Source organism: Sciurus vulgaris (genome assembly GCF_902686455.1).
Source record: "Sciurus vulgaris genome assembly, chromosome: 4".
Lineage (NCBI taxonomy): Eukaryota > Metazoa > Chordata > Mammalia > Rodentia > Sciuridae > Sciurus > Sciurus vulgaris.
The window spans coordinates 37995273-38011100 of record NC_136464.1 but is presented as its reverse complement, the minus strand read 5'-3'; the positions used below and the strand labels follow the sequence as shown (position 1 = coordinate 38011100).

The window sequence follows — 15828 nt, the reverse complement described above, 5'->3', positions numbered from 1 at the left end:
TCACCTCTTTTGTGAGATTGATTCCCAAGTATTTTATTTTTTTTTTTGATGCTATTGTGAATGGGGTAGTTTTCCTAACTTCTCTTTCTGAAGATTCATCACTTATGTATAAAAATGCACTGGATTTATGAGCTTTGATCTTGTAACCTGCTACTTCACTGAATTCACTTATGAGTTCTAAGAGTTTTCTGGTGGAATTTCCAGGTTCCTCTAAATATATAATCATGTCATCAGCGAACAGGGATAGTTTGAGTTCCTCTTTTCCAATTCGTATCCCTTTAATTTCTTTGGTGTGTCTAATTGCTCTGGCTAGAGTCTCAAGAACAATGTTGAATAGAAGTGGTGAAAGAGGGCATCCCTGCCTTGTTCCAGTTTTTAGGGGGAATGCTTTCAGTTTTTCACCATTTAGAATGATATTGGCCATGGGCTTAGCATAGATGGCCTTCACAATGTTAAGGAATGATCCCACTACCCCAATTTTTTCTAGTGTTTTGAGCATGAAGGGATGCTGTATTTTATCGAATGCTTTTTCTGCATCTATTGAAATAATCGTGTGATTCTTAACTTTTAGTCTGTTGATATGGTGAATGACATTTATTGATTTCCGGATGTTGAACCAACCTTGCATCCCTGGGATAAAACCCACTTGATCATGGTGCACTATCTTTTTAATATATTTTTGTATGCAATTTGCTAAAATTTTGTTGAGAATTTTTGCATCGATGTTCATTAAGGATATTGGTCTGAAATTTTCTTTCCTCGATGTATCTCTGTCTGGTTTAGGTATCAGGGTGATATTGGCCTCATAGAATGAGTTTGGGAGGGTTCCCTCCTCTTCTATCTTATGGAATACTTTGAGAAGTATTGGAATGAGCTCTTCTTTAAAGGTTTTGTAGAACTCGGCTGAGAACCCATCTGGCCCCGGACTTTTCTTTGTTGGTAGGCTTTTGATGACCTCTTCTATTTCATTGCTTGAAATTGATTTATTTAAGTTGTGTATGTCTTCCTCGTTCAGTTTAGGTAATTCATATGTCTCTAGAAACTTGTTGATGTCTTCGAGGTTTTCTGTTTTGTTGGAGTATAGATTTTCAAAATAGCTTCTAATTATGTTTTGTATTTCACTCCTGTCTGTTGTGATATTTCCTTGTTCATTCCGAATTTTAGTAATTTGAGTTTTTTCCCTTTTTCTCTTTGTTAGCGTGGCTAAGGGTTTATCAATTTTGTTTATTTTTTCAAAGAACCAACTATTTATTTTGTTAATTTTTCCGATTGTTTCAATTTCGTTGATTTCAGCTCTGATTTTAACTATTTCCTGTCTTCTACTACTTTTGGTGTTGGTCTGCTCTTCTTTTTCTACGGCTTTGAGCTGTAGTGTTAAGTCGTTTATTTGTTGATTTCTACTTCTTTTGTTGAATGCGCCCCATGAAATAAATCTTCCTCTCAGTACTGCTTTCATAGTGTCCCAGAGATTTTGATATGATGTGTCTTTGTTCTCATTTACTTCTAAGAATTTTTTAATTTCCCTCCTGATGTCTTCTGTTATCCATTCATCGTATAATAGTGTATTATTTAATCTCCAAGTATTGGAGAAGTTTCTGTTTTTTATTCTGTCATTTATTTCTAATTTCAGTCCATTATGATCTGATAGAGTACAAGGTAGTATCTCTATCTTCTTGTATTTGCTAACAGTAGCTTTGTGGCATAAAACAAGGTCTATTTTAGAGAAGGATCCATGTGCTGCTGAGAAGAAAGTGTATTCGTTCTTTGTTGGATGGTATATTCTATATAAGTCGGTTAAGTCTAAATTGTTGATTGTGTTGTTGAGATCTATGGTTTCTTTATTCAATTTTTGTTTGGACGATCTATCCAGCGGTGAGAGAGGTGTGTTAAAATCACCTAGTATTATTGTGTTGTGGTCTATTTGATTTCTGGAATTGAGAAGGATTTGTTTGACGTACATGGATGAGCCAATATTCGGGGCATAGATATTTATGATTGTTATGTCGTGCTGATTTATGCTTCCTGAACATAGGATTTTTGAGAACTGATGATCCATTTGCTCTTAGTCTCTAGAGCTCATCTGTTATCAAAATGTTTCAAACAGTTCACATCATTGAAACATTAAGGTAAATAAAGTACCATGATCTCTCCAGTAACTAATATGCAACAAAATCCTGTTTTCCAGTCTTAAACTGAGATATCTTGATTGCCAAGGGTGAACAAGAGACCAAATTTTAAAGGCACCACTTAAAATTTCATTCCTTGTAATAAAATTCAGTATGTTATAGTATTGATAGGAAGTTTATAATAATAGCCATAATCAATAAAATTGATGTTTTTCTCATAGAAAGAATAATGGGCTATTAGCAAAGTTTATAACACTGAATTCTGAATATCCGGAATATAACTGTAGAAGGTAGTTACTATCACATATCCATGCTAGAAGTAGCTCTTTATGAATCTCTTCATAGCATACATATGGATTACACAGAAAACAGAATGTACTTGATGATTTGTACATTTCTAACTGAGAATCCATGCTGCAGAAGAAGAAACTATGGTTAGTAAATATTTTGTGAAATGGAAAATTTATAGTGTGTGGGTTTAGTATTGAGAGAATGCTGGGTATGAACAGAACAAGTACGCGTTGCAATGCAAATCAAAGAAGCTGCACCTGAACATCAACACACAGGTGGCTGCAGTTACAGAGCACAGCCCAAAATTGACGTATGCCTTCTGGCATTCACTCAGCATTGTAGGAAACAGAGTCTATCGTTACAATGATCAAGGTGTGGCTAATATTAGTACATTAAGTTTGAGATAAGAACAAATTTTAAAGGGGTCAAACTTTTTCATGCTAAATATGACAACTGATCATATAAGCTTTTAAAATAAAGACAGAATAAATTTTGTTCCAGATTCTGATAATGCTGGTAAAGATCATTTTAAAGACTTCAAAAGGCTTCCATAAGCTGCATATCTGTGTAATATACATAGTATCTTGACAAGCCAGAACTTATTTTAAGGTAAAAATATGCCGATAATCCTGAGGTTAAAGTGTTGGGATTTCATGAGAAAACAGATTTGTAATAAAGGAAAACTTATCCTAGAACTCTTGCTGGGCTGATAGCTGCCAACTGAACTTACTACACTATAGCCAGGTATTGGTTGTTCAGCTTACATCAAAAAAAAAATACTCTGCTATGCTACAAAATTATCTTCTTCCTGTCATCTTAAGGAGCATTCAAAACAGCCCAAAGCAGTGCATACTTGAACACAGTATGCACCCTATATAGAGTATACAAAGCACCAATTTCTCCCCCTAGGCCAAGACCCTTCCCCACTTCCAGACCTGAATATAAGATAAAGAGCATCAGAATACTAGGTGCTTCTTTTTATATACTTAAACATAGTAGTTTGCAGTTGAACTGAGGGTTCGTATTCATTTTATTTGTTAGTCTTTTAAAATTAGTACAACTGTTTCCACTAGATGGCTGTCTTTACCAAGAACTGTAAAAACTATTCCAGCTTGTGATGATTTGCAAGTTTAAAGATATTACATGTGCAGCCATTTAGAACGTTTATTCATACAAAGCATCTATGATTTTATTTTTTCATATCCACATTGGAAAAAGTCAGTATGTTGAAAATATAATGGGACTTTCAAAGAATAAATTTCATGTTGAAAATTTTCTTAAGAAAATAATGAGTTTCACCCAGAAGACAGGCTGAAAGACAGACATATATAAAAATTATCTGTGTAATTGTTAATATTTTCAGATCAATTGTTCATCATAAACATTGTGTTCTCATATTTAAAGGAAGATATTGGCTATTGCTATTTATAATAGGCATTTGTTTGGCATCTTTAGTGGTAAAAATGGAATTTATTGTATGTTACAATTTCTACTGAATGTCAGTGAAATTTGTTTCTTCCCATCACATGTTTTGTTATTTGATTAGTACTCGATGCCTTGTTATTGCACTAGAAGAAAAAATTAGCACCATGTTTGGAGAGGAATGGTTCAAGGTTGTTCAGAAAATATTTTATTTAAGTGTAACAAAACTAAGAAAAATGCATAAATCATAAGCATATAAAGAAAACCTTAGAAGATGGAAAGATCTCCCATGTTCTTGGATAGGCAGAATTTTTTTTCTTTTTTTTTACGGATTGAACCCAGGGCCTTGTGCTTGCAAGGCAGACAAGTTCTACCAACTGAGCTGTATCTCCAGCCTGGATAGGCAGAATTAATATTGTCAAAATGGCCATACTACCAAAAGCGCTATACAGATTCAATGCAATTCCAATTAAAATCCCAATGACATACCTCATAGAAATAGAGAAAGCATATTGCTTGATTTCTCTTCAAATGATGAAATTAATGTAAATATTTTCATGCAATTGTAGATTTTATCTTCTTAAATTTTTTTGCTATTTTTCTGCTTACCCAAATAGCAAGCACCTAGAATAAGAACTAGGACTCTACCAGCTACCCAGCTTATTTATGCTTCTTCCAAGAAACTTCCCCAATGGTGACCATTTTCCTGACTTTTAGTATAATAGGTGATTTTTGCCTGTTTTGAAGCTTACCTGAATCAACTCACTTCTTTTGCTTTCCACTCTGTTAGAATTCTCCATGTTATTTTCACAACTTATTCATTCTATTATTTCTGGACGGCCTGTCTAGTTTCCAGTTTGGAGCTGTTTTGAATGGTGTTTTTATGAAGTTTTGGTTTTGTTTTGTTTGTGGTGCTAAGGGTTGAACCCAGGGCCGCATATGCTAAGTATGTTCTCTATCATCAAGCTACATCCTCAGCCCATAAGGTCTTACATGTACTGTAAGTCAATGGGTGTAGGCATTTCTTTGGGTGGATATAAACCTAGAAGTGGAACGGCTAGGTCATGAGATTTGCATATATTCAGCTATAATAGATACTGCTAATTTTCTAAGTGTTTGTACCAATCTACACTCCCATTTGCAGTACATAAGGGTTCCATTACTCCAATTTCTCTTAAGCACTTGGCATTGTCAGTTCTTTAAATTGTAGCCAATTCAATGGATAAATAGTGATAACTCATTGTGGTTTTAAACTACATTTCCCTGAAGTCTGATGAAGTTGTTTATACATTTACTGGTTGATAATGTTCCAATCTTTTGTTCATTTTCTATAATATTTTCTCATTTTTTTATTAATTTGTACGAATGAGTTCTTTATGTATCTGAAGGTCATCATGTCAGTGGTCAGATACAAATATATTGTAACTATCTTATCCTACTTTAGGGCTTGACTTTTTACACTTTTAATGGTATCGTTCATGAAAATTCATCAAATTATTTTCCTTGATGGTTAGCATACTCTTAAAAAAATCTTCTCTTACTCCAAACTTATGAATACATTCCTATGTACTTTCTTCTTGGAGCTTTATTATTTAACCTTTTCTATTTAAGTCTAATCTTGCTTCAATTGCTTTTGGTGTATGGTGTGAGGCACAGGCAAAAGTTTATCATTTTATATGGGTATCAAATTGTTCCATCATCATTTATTGAAAAGACATCATTTCACTACTATACTACTGTTTCTTATTTGTCACAAATCAGATAATTGCACATATAGTCAGTTTTTTTCTTGTCTTTCTATCCTATTTCTTTGATCTACTGTCTATCTTTGGGTCCATGGCCTTCATTATTAAAGTAATGTAACAAGTCATGATATCTAGTTGTCTAAGATTTCTCTCCCAGCTTTGTTCTTTAAGATTATCCTGACTCTAGAATGGAGGAAGGAGGGACTGTATAGAGGGAAAAGAGGGGTGGGAGGGGTGGGGGGAAGGAAAAAATAACAGAATGAGTCAAACACCATTACCCTATGTAAATGTATGATTACACAAGTGGTATGCCTCTACTTCATGTACAAACAGAGAAACAAGTTGTACCCCATTTGTTTACAATAAAAAGATTATCCTGACTGTTCTTGATCCTTTACATTTCCATATAAATTTTAGAGTCAATTTATACTTTTCTACAGGAGGAAGAAAAATAACTGCCAGGATTGATATTGGAAATGAACTAATCAATAAACAATTTGAGGGAAAACATACCTATGTGGCTTCATATTGTGTCAATTTAGCTAGGTAAAACTACATCTTCCCAAATCATTTTAGGTTAGGGTGGACTACAGGAGACTTATTTTGCAGAAAATTTGGAGAAAAGAACAAAGAAGTAGCAATAATTTTTGTGTTCCAATGTCAGAACAGGCAGGTATTGTTATAGCTCATGTACGTTGAGACTTATGGTTTGGCTCCTCTTACTGGTATGAGAACAACAACTGGGCCTGTAATTACTCCAAGTTCCTCTGAATCCTTTCAGCTTCTCCATCTCCTTGGCAAAGTTCACCTCCTGCTAGACACCAACATCACCAAGGTTGGAAGTAGAGAGAGCTGAGCTCATTCAGGTTTCTATCCTAGTCTACCTCTTAATATTCTTCCTTTCTCAACTGCCTGCCATACAGATTTCAAGCTCTAGCATTAGATACAAGGACAACAGTCTTATAGAGACTGTTTTACCAGCACCCTCATTGTGGAAATTCACTTTTAACAGTTGTATATTGTGTTGGGGAAGACACTAGGAAAACAAAAAGTTAACCATATATTATGGTTACTGGCTGGATTTAGCAAGGTATTAGAAAATAGGATGATCTCCGATGAAATTGACTGATTTCAAACAAAAATGAAAAGGAATAAAAAGAATCCATAATTGTGGGTATTAAAGGACAGAAAAAGAAATTGAGAAAAACTGTGTGCAACAAAGAGCCAATAAGATTGAGATGGGTTGTGCATATATGAATATGTAACAACAAATCCCAGTATTATATATAATTATAATGCATAATTTAAAAAGTAAAAAAATTAAACTAAAAGTTTGGCACCATAAGTCTGGAGAAAATATAATTAAAACACACTCAAATCCACATCATATGCCTTTAATCCTAGTAAGGAGTCTAAGGTAGGAGGATTGCAAGTTTAAGGCCAGCCTGGGCAACTTATCAAGACTGTTTCAAATTTTTTAAAAAAATAAATAAAAAGGGCTCAGTGGTAGAGTATCCATAGATTCAATTCCCAGTAAAGCAAAATGATGATGATGATGATGATGATGATGTCGAGACAAGTGGAAAAGAAAAGAATAAATAAAAGGGTTGGGCTTCCTTCCCAAGACCAATGGCCTTAAAGTAGCTATCATTAAGAGAGAAAAACTCGATGGCATTCAGGAAGCAGGAAATAGTAAAGTCTGAGAATTGTATCTGCAAAAGAATTTAAGTGCTATTACAGGTATATGGAAGGAAATTAATCTGAAACCAATTAAGTTTAGAAGGAATTGTTTTGCCAAAAACAAAAAGTAACAGGGTCAACAATAGAATGTAGACTAAAAAAGCATTCAACTATTCCATCTTAAAACAAACTTTGGGTTCTAAAATTTGCATAGCTGCAAGCAGGCTGAGAAAACTGTGCAGTCCCCATGAAGGGTATATTAAGATAGTATGGTATTGGAGGAAGGATAATAAATAAATCAGTGGAATGAAAGAGAATCCAAAACTAATTCATAAAAATGAGGAAGTTTGATATGGCATTGTAATTCTCTTCTTAAAGGAGGGAGCACTTAATAAACGGTACTAGGAAAATGTGTTATCCTATAATAAATCCCAAAATCAAGTCTACAAGTACTAATAATTTAAGTGTAGAGGTCAGAAGTTTTAACTTGCAGAAGAAAATAAAGAATAGCTGTACAACCATGGGGTAAAGGAGAATTCGTAACAGAGACACAAACTCTAGGTGAAAATATTTATAAATTCAACTACATTAAAATTGAGATATCTCATTGAGAAAGTGAAAAACAAACTACCTACTAGGAGAAGATATTCTCAACACATATAACTGACAGGATTAGTATCCAAAATTTATAAAGAATGCTTATAAATTGATAGCAAAAGGCAAACAACACATTTGCTATTTTAAAAAATGTCAACTAATACCTCTCTGAGGTACCATTTACATTTACCAAGATGGAAAAATAGTCTTCCAAGGGTTGATGATAAAAAATGGAAACTCCTATACACTGCAGGGGGATAGACATTAACAATCTCTTTGAAAAACAGTGGGTGTTATCTTGTAAAGTGAACATGTAGGTTTCCTGTAATCCATTATTGCAGTGTTTTTCAAAACTTAGGTCACCACTTACTAGTGAGTTCTGTGATGTATTTTTTGAGTCCCAATTAGCACTTTTTAACACATAGAACAGGAAATCAGTATTTTAGTATTTCAAGAAACTTTCATTGAATATAGGTGTTTCCCTGGTTGAAGACAACAAATGCAATTCTTATATTCTGAGTAGTGTCCATACTAAATTCTTAAGAATGTTCATAACAACAAAAAATTGGGAACAAACCAAATGTCCAAAATTGTAAAATTGTAGTATGTTAACTTAAAGCAACTCTATAAAGCAATGAAAAGGATGCATAAGTCTCAAAAACCTTTAAGTGAAAAGAAATTACAAAGACTGATAATTGTATAAAGCTCAAAAACAAGTAAAACTAACCAAGCACAGTCGCTCAGCCTATAATCCCAACTACTCAGGAGGCTTAGGCAGAAGTACCACAAGATGGAGACCAGCTGGGCAAATCAGTATGACCCTGTCTCAAAAAAAGAAAAAAAAAAAAAAAAGTAAAACTATAAACAATGTGTTGTTAGGGACACATACATCAGAAACAAATGCATAAGTGGAAATTACTAAATAAGAAACAATATAAAAAGTTGGCAATATATTTGGTAAGTGGGTAAAATGTGGAAGAAAAACAAGAAAATCATATTCATAGTGTTCTAGTACTTAGGTGCATTCATATATTCATATGCACCAAAATTTTAATTTATACTAAGCATTTTAAAGCACATATTACATAACTTACATATTTATAACAACGCTCATATTTATAAAAGTGCTTTTGTAAAAAGTGGACATTCTCTTCTAGCACAGCAGTGAGTCAACACTCCCAAACAAAAACTGGATTTCCTGAAAAACAGGTTAATACGATAGGGGAGAAATGCTTGTCAGCATGCCAAAGGTCAACATGAATAGTTATGTGAGCAAAACCAACATCTTCTTTTCAGTTTTTTGAGGTAAGGGGAGAGAGGAATAATCTTATACAACTATGTCTCTCCATTCAGCACGAAAATAAATTAGGTGCTTTCCTTGTATTCCTTGGACACAGAAAAATAAGTAAATAATCACGCTTCAGAAACGTTTTCTGGAGATGTGCATGCCCAGTATATTGGCACTACTGCTGTGTCCCGTAAACACTCATGTACAGATAGGTCTTCTAGTCAATACTGTGCAAATAACTTACTATGAAAAAGTAATTCAACAGAGCCACTCCTCTCAATTGCTACTTTAGAATTGGAATAACTTTCATCACTTTGATCTTCTTTATCTTGGGGCAGTTCTTCCAAACTTCACTCACTTCTGAAAAGTGGCTTACAAGAAACAAAGCAGTGGCGGGGGCTTAAGGAGTGAAACACGGTAAAGAAAACAGAAAAGAAATCCTGCAGGAGAAAAGGATTGTGGAAGCTTAAAATACAGAAAATTTCCACACTGACACTTCCAAAAGAATATGCAAGATCAGAGAACTTTCAAGGGCTCTTTTTCAGTGTATTAACAGGAAGAAAAATTCATCTTGGGAAATCTTTGCGCTTTTTTTTTTTTTTTTTTTTAAAGACAATAAGCAGAGTCGCTCCGCCGCGACCAAACCCGCTGTAAAGATGGCGGTGGGACGAAGCCCCTTCTCCTGCCGCCACCTAAGACTCTCGCCTCACATTTCCCACAAACCCCTCCGCGCAGCCCCACTCGCCCCGAGCTGCCCGGCCGGCGTCCGGCAAATGCGCACGCGCGGAACGACATCACGTGAGCTCCCAGGGCTCCAGCGAGCTGGCAGGAGGGGCTTTGCCAGCTTCCGCCGCCGCGTCGCTTCAGGACCCGGACGGCTGGTTCTCGCTGCTTCCGCTGCCGCGGGGCAGCCGGGGAACACCGACCGGAGCTAGGGGCGCGCGGCGGCGCGGCCATGGTACTGCGCCGAGTCCGGTGACAGTAGGGAGCCCAGCGGCCCAGGCCCTGAGCGCGTCTCTTCCAGGGGGCCTCGCCCTCCTGCTCGCGGGTCCGGGGCTCCTGCTGCCGTTGCTAGCGCTGCTGCTGGCGGCGGTGGCCAGGATCATGTCGGGCCGCCGCTGCGCCGGCGGGGGTGCGGCCTGCGCGAGCGCGGTAGCCGAGGCCGTGGAGCCGGCCGCTCGTGAGCTTTTCGAAGCGTGCCGCAATGGAGACGTGGAGCGAGTCAAGAGGCTGGTGACGCCCGAGAAGGTGAACAGCCGTGACACGGCGGGCAGGAAGTCCACCCCGCTCCACTTCGCCGCAGGTAACCCAGGCCAGCGCCGCCTCCTCTTGCTCCCGAGCCCACCTGCGCACCCCGGACTTGCAGGCCCGAAACCACGCAGTGCTCCTCTGCCCCCGACCTTTCGCGCAGGACTCTGGTCCTGGCGATCTCACTTCCATCTAAGTGGGGATTAAGGAGATTAGGGGTGGGGAGCGTGCTGTACTTTCTGGAAATGGGTTTTTGGTGTATGTGGTTTTTTGTTTGGGGGGGTTCGGGCTTTATTTTCTTTTACAGTATCAACAATACCTGTATCAACTTCCGGTCTTCCTACCCTGAGAGGCCCTTAACACACAGGAAAGAATGGGGAACATGATAGATGAACCTTCTGATTTGAAAGACTAATACTTTCAAAAATTTATAGTTTTTCCAAGCTCCAATCCTTAATTCAATCCTTTGAATTAAGTCTAGAGGCCTTTGTAAAATACTAGGATGTAATTTAGAAGTTGGTTAATTCTGTTGACAACATTAGCGTTAATCGGTTTATCCGAGTACCCAGCAAGTTTCTGCAGAGACTAGAACTGGAAAAATCAAGTCGGAAGAACTGAAATCAGACAAATTAGGTGCGGGTAGTCGCTGCAACACAGCGAAAAGATGGTGCAGTTTCTTTAGCTTGGGGCTAACTTTGCCTCATTCTGAGATTTGGATCATTTGAATTACTTTTTTATTAGATTCACTTTACAACGTTAGAATATTGAATTGCGTTGAAGTATTTAAAAGAGCCAGAAATGGGACTCTCACCTTAATTCCATAAAACCTATGCTTTTCACTTTCAGGAAAGGTTGTGACTATTCTGACTTCAAGTGATTGACAATGGAAGTAAATCCTCATACTTAGATAATCCTGGTATTTTACTTGGTGTATATCATTGTTTTAAAACTTTTTTCCCCCCCAAAGCTGGGGGATACATTTTAAAGTATCCTTGTTCTTTGGAGGTAGGAATGAAGCACTTGAGAAAGATTTCCTTGTTCACAGACATTGCTTGTACAGTTTCTACCAATTGGAGATTTGTTTGCTTTAACCTGTTCCCATTTTAAAATGTAAATACTACCAGGAAACATGCTTTCTTGATCAATTGCACCTTTGTTTTGTTTCTCACTGCGGAACCTTTTTAAGGGAAAAAAGCTTTGGGAGAACTAAAAAAAGCTTGTGGGCAGTGGAAAGAAAAGTGAGAATACTGAAGTCTTATCTCTCCTCTTTCACCATTTTGCTTTAGATTTGGGTGGTCAGTATTGCCTTTTTTCAGTTAATTTGAATTGTCCTGTTTGACCATGTAGTCAACATTTAACCAACTGATTTGGCAAACTGTCACAACCAACTGATACATAATCCAAAGGGTAGTATTACTTAGATTATGTTCACTTGATCTGTGAGATAAAAATAACCAAGGAAGATCTTAGTTGCTACCTTTCAAGAATTTAGTGTATTAATGAGTTCATAATCTGAAAATAGTAATATTTAGAGGTGTAATGTTATGGTATTATCTTCTCACTGACCTTGTTCCTCCTCCACTTTCAGTTCTGTTCCAACATTTCAAAGTATTTTTTACATAGATTTCATGTTCAGGTTGAAATGGAAAACAATATTTTAGGAATTGATCCACTGCTCATAATCTACTCAAATTCTCAGGTTTAGGTTATAAGATTAAGGATATAAGATATAACATTTTAGCTATAGCTTTAAAGTCCTACATTTAAAACCCTGGCAGATTAGAAATGTTTTTTAAAGATAGCTTTGTAAACAATCTAAAATATTAATTATATTAAGGAGAGGCACTTATTTTCTTAAGTAAGTACACCCAGCTGCATTTTCTCTTTAATATTGGAGAATACATTTCATAAGCTGTTTTGTAAGATGATATTTATCAGTCATGTTAATGTATATGGAAGCATTTTGTCATTGCTCAACACAGGTGGTGGTACTGTGTAACTGCCTAACTAAGTAGATACTTGTCTCTGCATATGGTAAAAGACCATGGGGAGAGGAGTTCATTCTTTTAAAAAAATCTTTTTTAGCCAGTTAAAGTTTGGAGATTTTTTTCTTTTTCTTTTTTTTTTTTTAATTTTAATTAAAAATCATAAATTTACATAGGGCAATGTTGATTCATTTTGTTATTTTTTCCCTTCCCCCCTCACCTCCCACCCCTCTTTTCCCTCTATACATTCCTTTCTTCCTCATTCTTAACACCCTCCTTATCCCTAACCCTAACCCTAACACTAACCCCTCCTCCCCCCCCATGTTCTCATCCGCTTATCAGCGAGATCATTCGTCCTTTAGTTTTTTGAGATTGGCTTATCTCACTCAGCATGATATCCTCCAATTTCATCCATTTGCCTGCGAATGCCATAATTTTGTCATTCCTCATGGCGGAGTAATATTCCATTGTGTATATATGCCATAGTTTCTTTATCCATTCATCAACTGAAGGGCATCTGGGTTGGTTCCACAATCTGGCTATAGTGAATTGAGCAGCTATGAACATTGATGTGGCTGTATCTCTGTAGTATGCTGATTTTAAGTCCTTTGGGTATAGGCCAAGGAGTGGGATAGCTGGGTCAAGTTTGGAGATTTTATTGGGGTGGGGGAGCATGTTTTGTCTTTGGTTTGCTTCCCAATGAAGAAGGAATGAGATGTATGCAGACTGCAGAAAATGCAGAACAGTTTAGAAAAAATTGTTTTGTCTTTTCATTCAAAAAAAGATTAATCAGTTCCAGCCCTAAGGGAGTTAAATTCTGTTAATGAAAAAGGTAATTAACACAATTTTTTCTTCTGTTATGTTTTTTATTTTTATTTTTTTAACTAATGAATTAGATTATATATGATTTAAGAAGTCATTTCTTAGGATCAAAGTTACTCTGAAAATACATCCCTTTTCATCCACCATCTGCCTGCCCCCCAACTACACACAGGATATGAATGATTTTTTGGTGACACATCATAGAACTTGTAGAGGCAAGTTGGTGGTAGGGTGGCTTTAGCTTTAATTCTACTAAAAGGAAGAATATCTGAAATTCTTGACATTGTAAGCCCCAAGAAAACAAACTTAAGTAAGAAAGACTGCTTCTCTAACTTATTTCTGAAAAATAGGAAATGACACCACCTCTGGGAAAAAAAACACCTTGGTGCCCATTATAATAAAAGAAATATGGCCTTCCTTAGAATCTTAGAACTCAGGGTAAGTGGGTAGAACTCCATGGCTTAAGAATCTTAACTATTCTTTGGAGCATACACAGAAGTAACATTCAGTACTTCTGAATGTGTTTATTAGGTTCACGAAAGTCGGGTATATATATATGGCACAGAGATGATATGTGTGATTGGGAGAATTACAAGTTGAAAATAAACTCGCATCATGAAGTCCCAGCTGGTTAATACTCGTTTTGATTTGTAGTAATGTTATTATTCCATATCCATTTAGACAGGAATTCAATTATTATATGCAGTTGTGTAGATTGAATACAATAGGGAACTTTTTTTTTTTTTTTCCCAGAGAAGGAAAGTAGAATTAGAGCTTCTGGAACATATGCAAACAACAGATAGGAAAACTGGGGTTACTTATTCGAGAAATGAAAAACTAGACCATTTATTTTCTTCACGTATGTGGAACAGTCATGTATGAGTGTATATGACTAGTTTGCCTTCAGCAATCAAAACTCAGGCCAGTAGGACAAAGGTTACAAGGATTCAGACAAAGAATCTCTGCTGTGGAACTGGCTGGAAGTATTTATCCAAGCAGCAACTGGATTGGCATCTTTCAGAGATGTTATAGATGGTATTTCTGCTTTAAGTTGGCAGTTTGACTTAACGGTCATTCATTATGAGATTCGTACCAAAAAAGTAGAACAATTCCTTCAAGATTTTGACAGGTCAGCTGCTAAAGACAAATGAAGTTTTTAGGGTCGCTGTTTATATCCTTCCCCAAAATGAGCCTATCAAAGACCTCTAAAAATCCTTGAGTACCCTTTCCCCCTTTAATTATGGGCCACCATCATATTTATGCACATAGTATATCTACTCTACCTGTGACTGTAATTATAGATTATTATTTTCAGGATTGGGGTTTTTCATGTGAGAAATAATTAAATCTTATATGAACAGAAAACCCCAATGTCAAGTAAAGATGAGTCTGTTCAAGAATTCAGAATCCTAGCCAGGCACAGTGGTGAACACCTATAATCCCACCAACTTGGGAGGCTGAGGCAAGAGGATTTCGAGTTCAAACCCAGCCTCAGCAATTTAGCAAGGCCCCAAACAACTCAGTGAAACCCTGTTCTAATAAAACATAAAAAAAGGGCTGGGGATGTGGCTTGATAGTTAAGCACTCCTGGGTTCAATTCAGAATCCTTATACGTGACCAGTGAAATTCCACATCTTCTATAACTGCAAGAATGGGATCCTAATTAGAATAAGTTATACTCCAAGTGTGTATTTGTCAGAATACACTCTACTGTCATATATATCTAAACAGAACCCAAAAAAACACATTATATCTACAAATATGTGGTAGTCAAAAAAATTTTTAATTGAAAATAATGATTTTTTTAAAACAATGAAATTTTCAGGAATGTCAGTAATTGCACATATTGAGCAGGCCTACTTACTAGACAGAGTACAAATGCTGCATGTCATCTTATTTCATTCTTATGACAGCACAATCATCTATCTAAACCACTGTTAAATCATATTGGCTGACAAAATGCACAGACTTTTCTATGTTCAGTGGTTTTTAAAACTATTTTCATTAATTCATTGCTAGGTGATCTCATGAACATTAATTATGAACTTTGAGAGGATAATTTTTTTAGTACTGTAAAATAGATCTTTTTATTACAAAGCAATTGAGATAAAATAAATTATTTTAGCCTTAAAGCACAATAGACTATTGGTTTCAAAGGATTTACAAAATCAATCAATTTTATAAGTAACTGCCATATTATATAGTGAGATTTGATGCCTGGGAATGAACTTCCCTGAAAATACCAGTTTTAGTCCTCACCACGATGTTTGAAGTTGACATATAAACATTTATCACTGTGTCTTAATGGATTTTCAAATTTGTGATATCTCTTATTAAGCAATAAATGCCATTTGGTGTATATTTTTTTAAAAATACATAATTCTCTTTTTTTTTTTTTGACAGGATCTACTGATATTTATGCCACAAAAAGGGGAAAGGCAGTGACAGTCAGGAAAAATGTTATCACTCATTTATATAAAAGGGCATTTAATTCTTGTCCTTAGAAACTATAGAGACTACACATGATTCGGAAATGGGACTGTACCAAACAATGGCCAAAGAAGAATCGTCCATTTTAAGCCTTTTCTTTTGTCTGGTCACTCAGAAATATAATGTTATCAGCT

The 15828-nt window shown here is 36.1% G+C and overlaps 1 protein-coding gene and 1 long non-coding RNA gene across 2 annotated transcripts in view; both read left to right on the top strand.

Annotated features, from left to right (window-relative positions):
* Window positions 1–9965: 9965 nt before the first annotated feature.
* Window positions 9966–15828, top strand: part of TNKS2 (tankyrase 2) — a 57800-nt gene continuing 51937 nt past the window's right edge. The window contains exon 1 of the mRNA XM_079138194.1: window positions 9966–10452. Coding sequence (XP_078994320.1) covers window positions 10254–10452 — 199 coding nt within the window. The 5' untranslated portion in view covers window positions 9966–10253. The remainder of the gene's footprint in view (window positions 10453–15828) is intronic.
* LOC306660139 lies at window positions 10463–15745 on the top strand. Its single transcript, XR_013763558.1, has 2 exons — window positions 10463–12491; window positions 13028–15745. It is a non-coding gene; the product is annotated as an uncharacterized lncRNA (long non-coding RNA).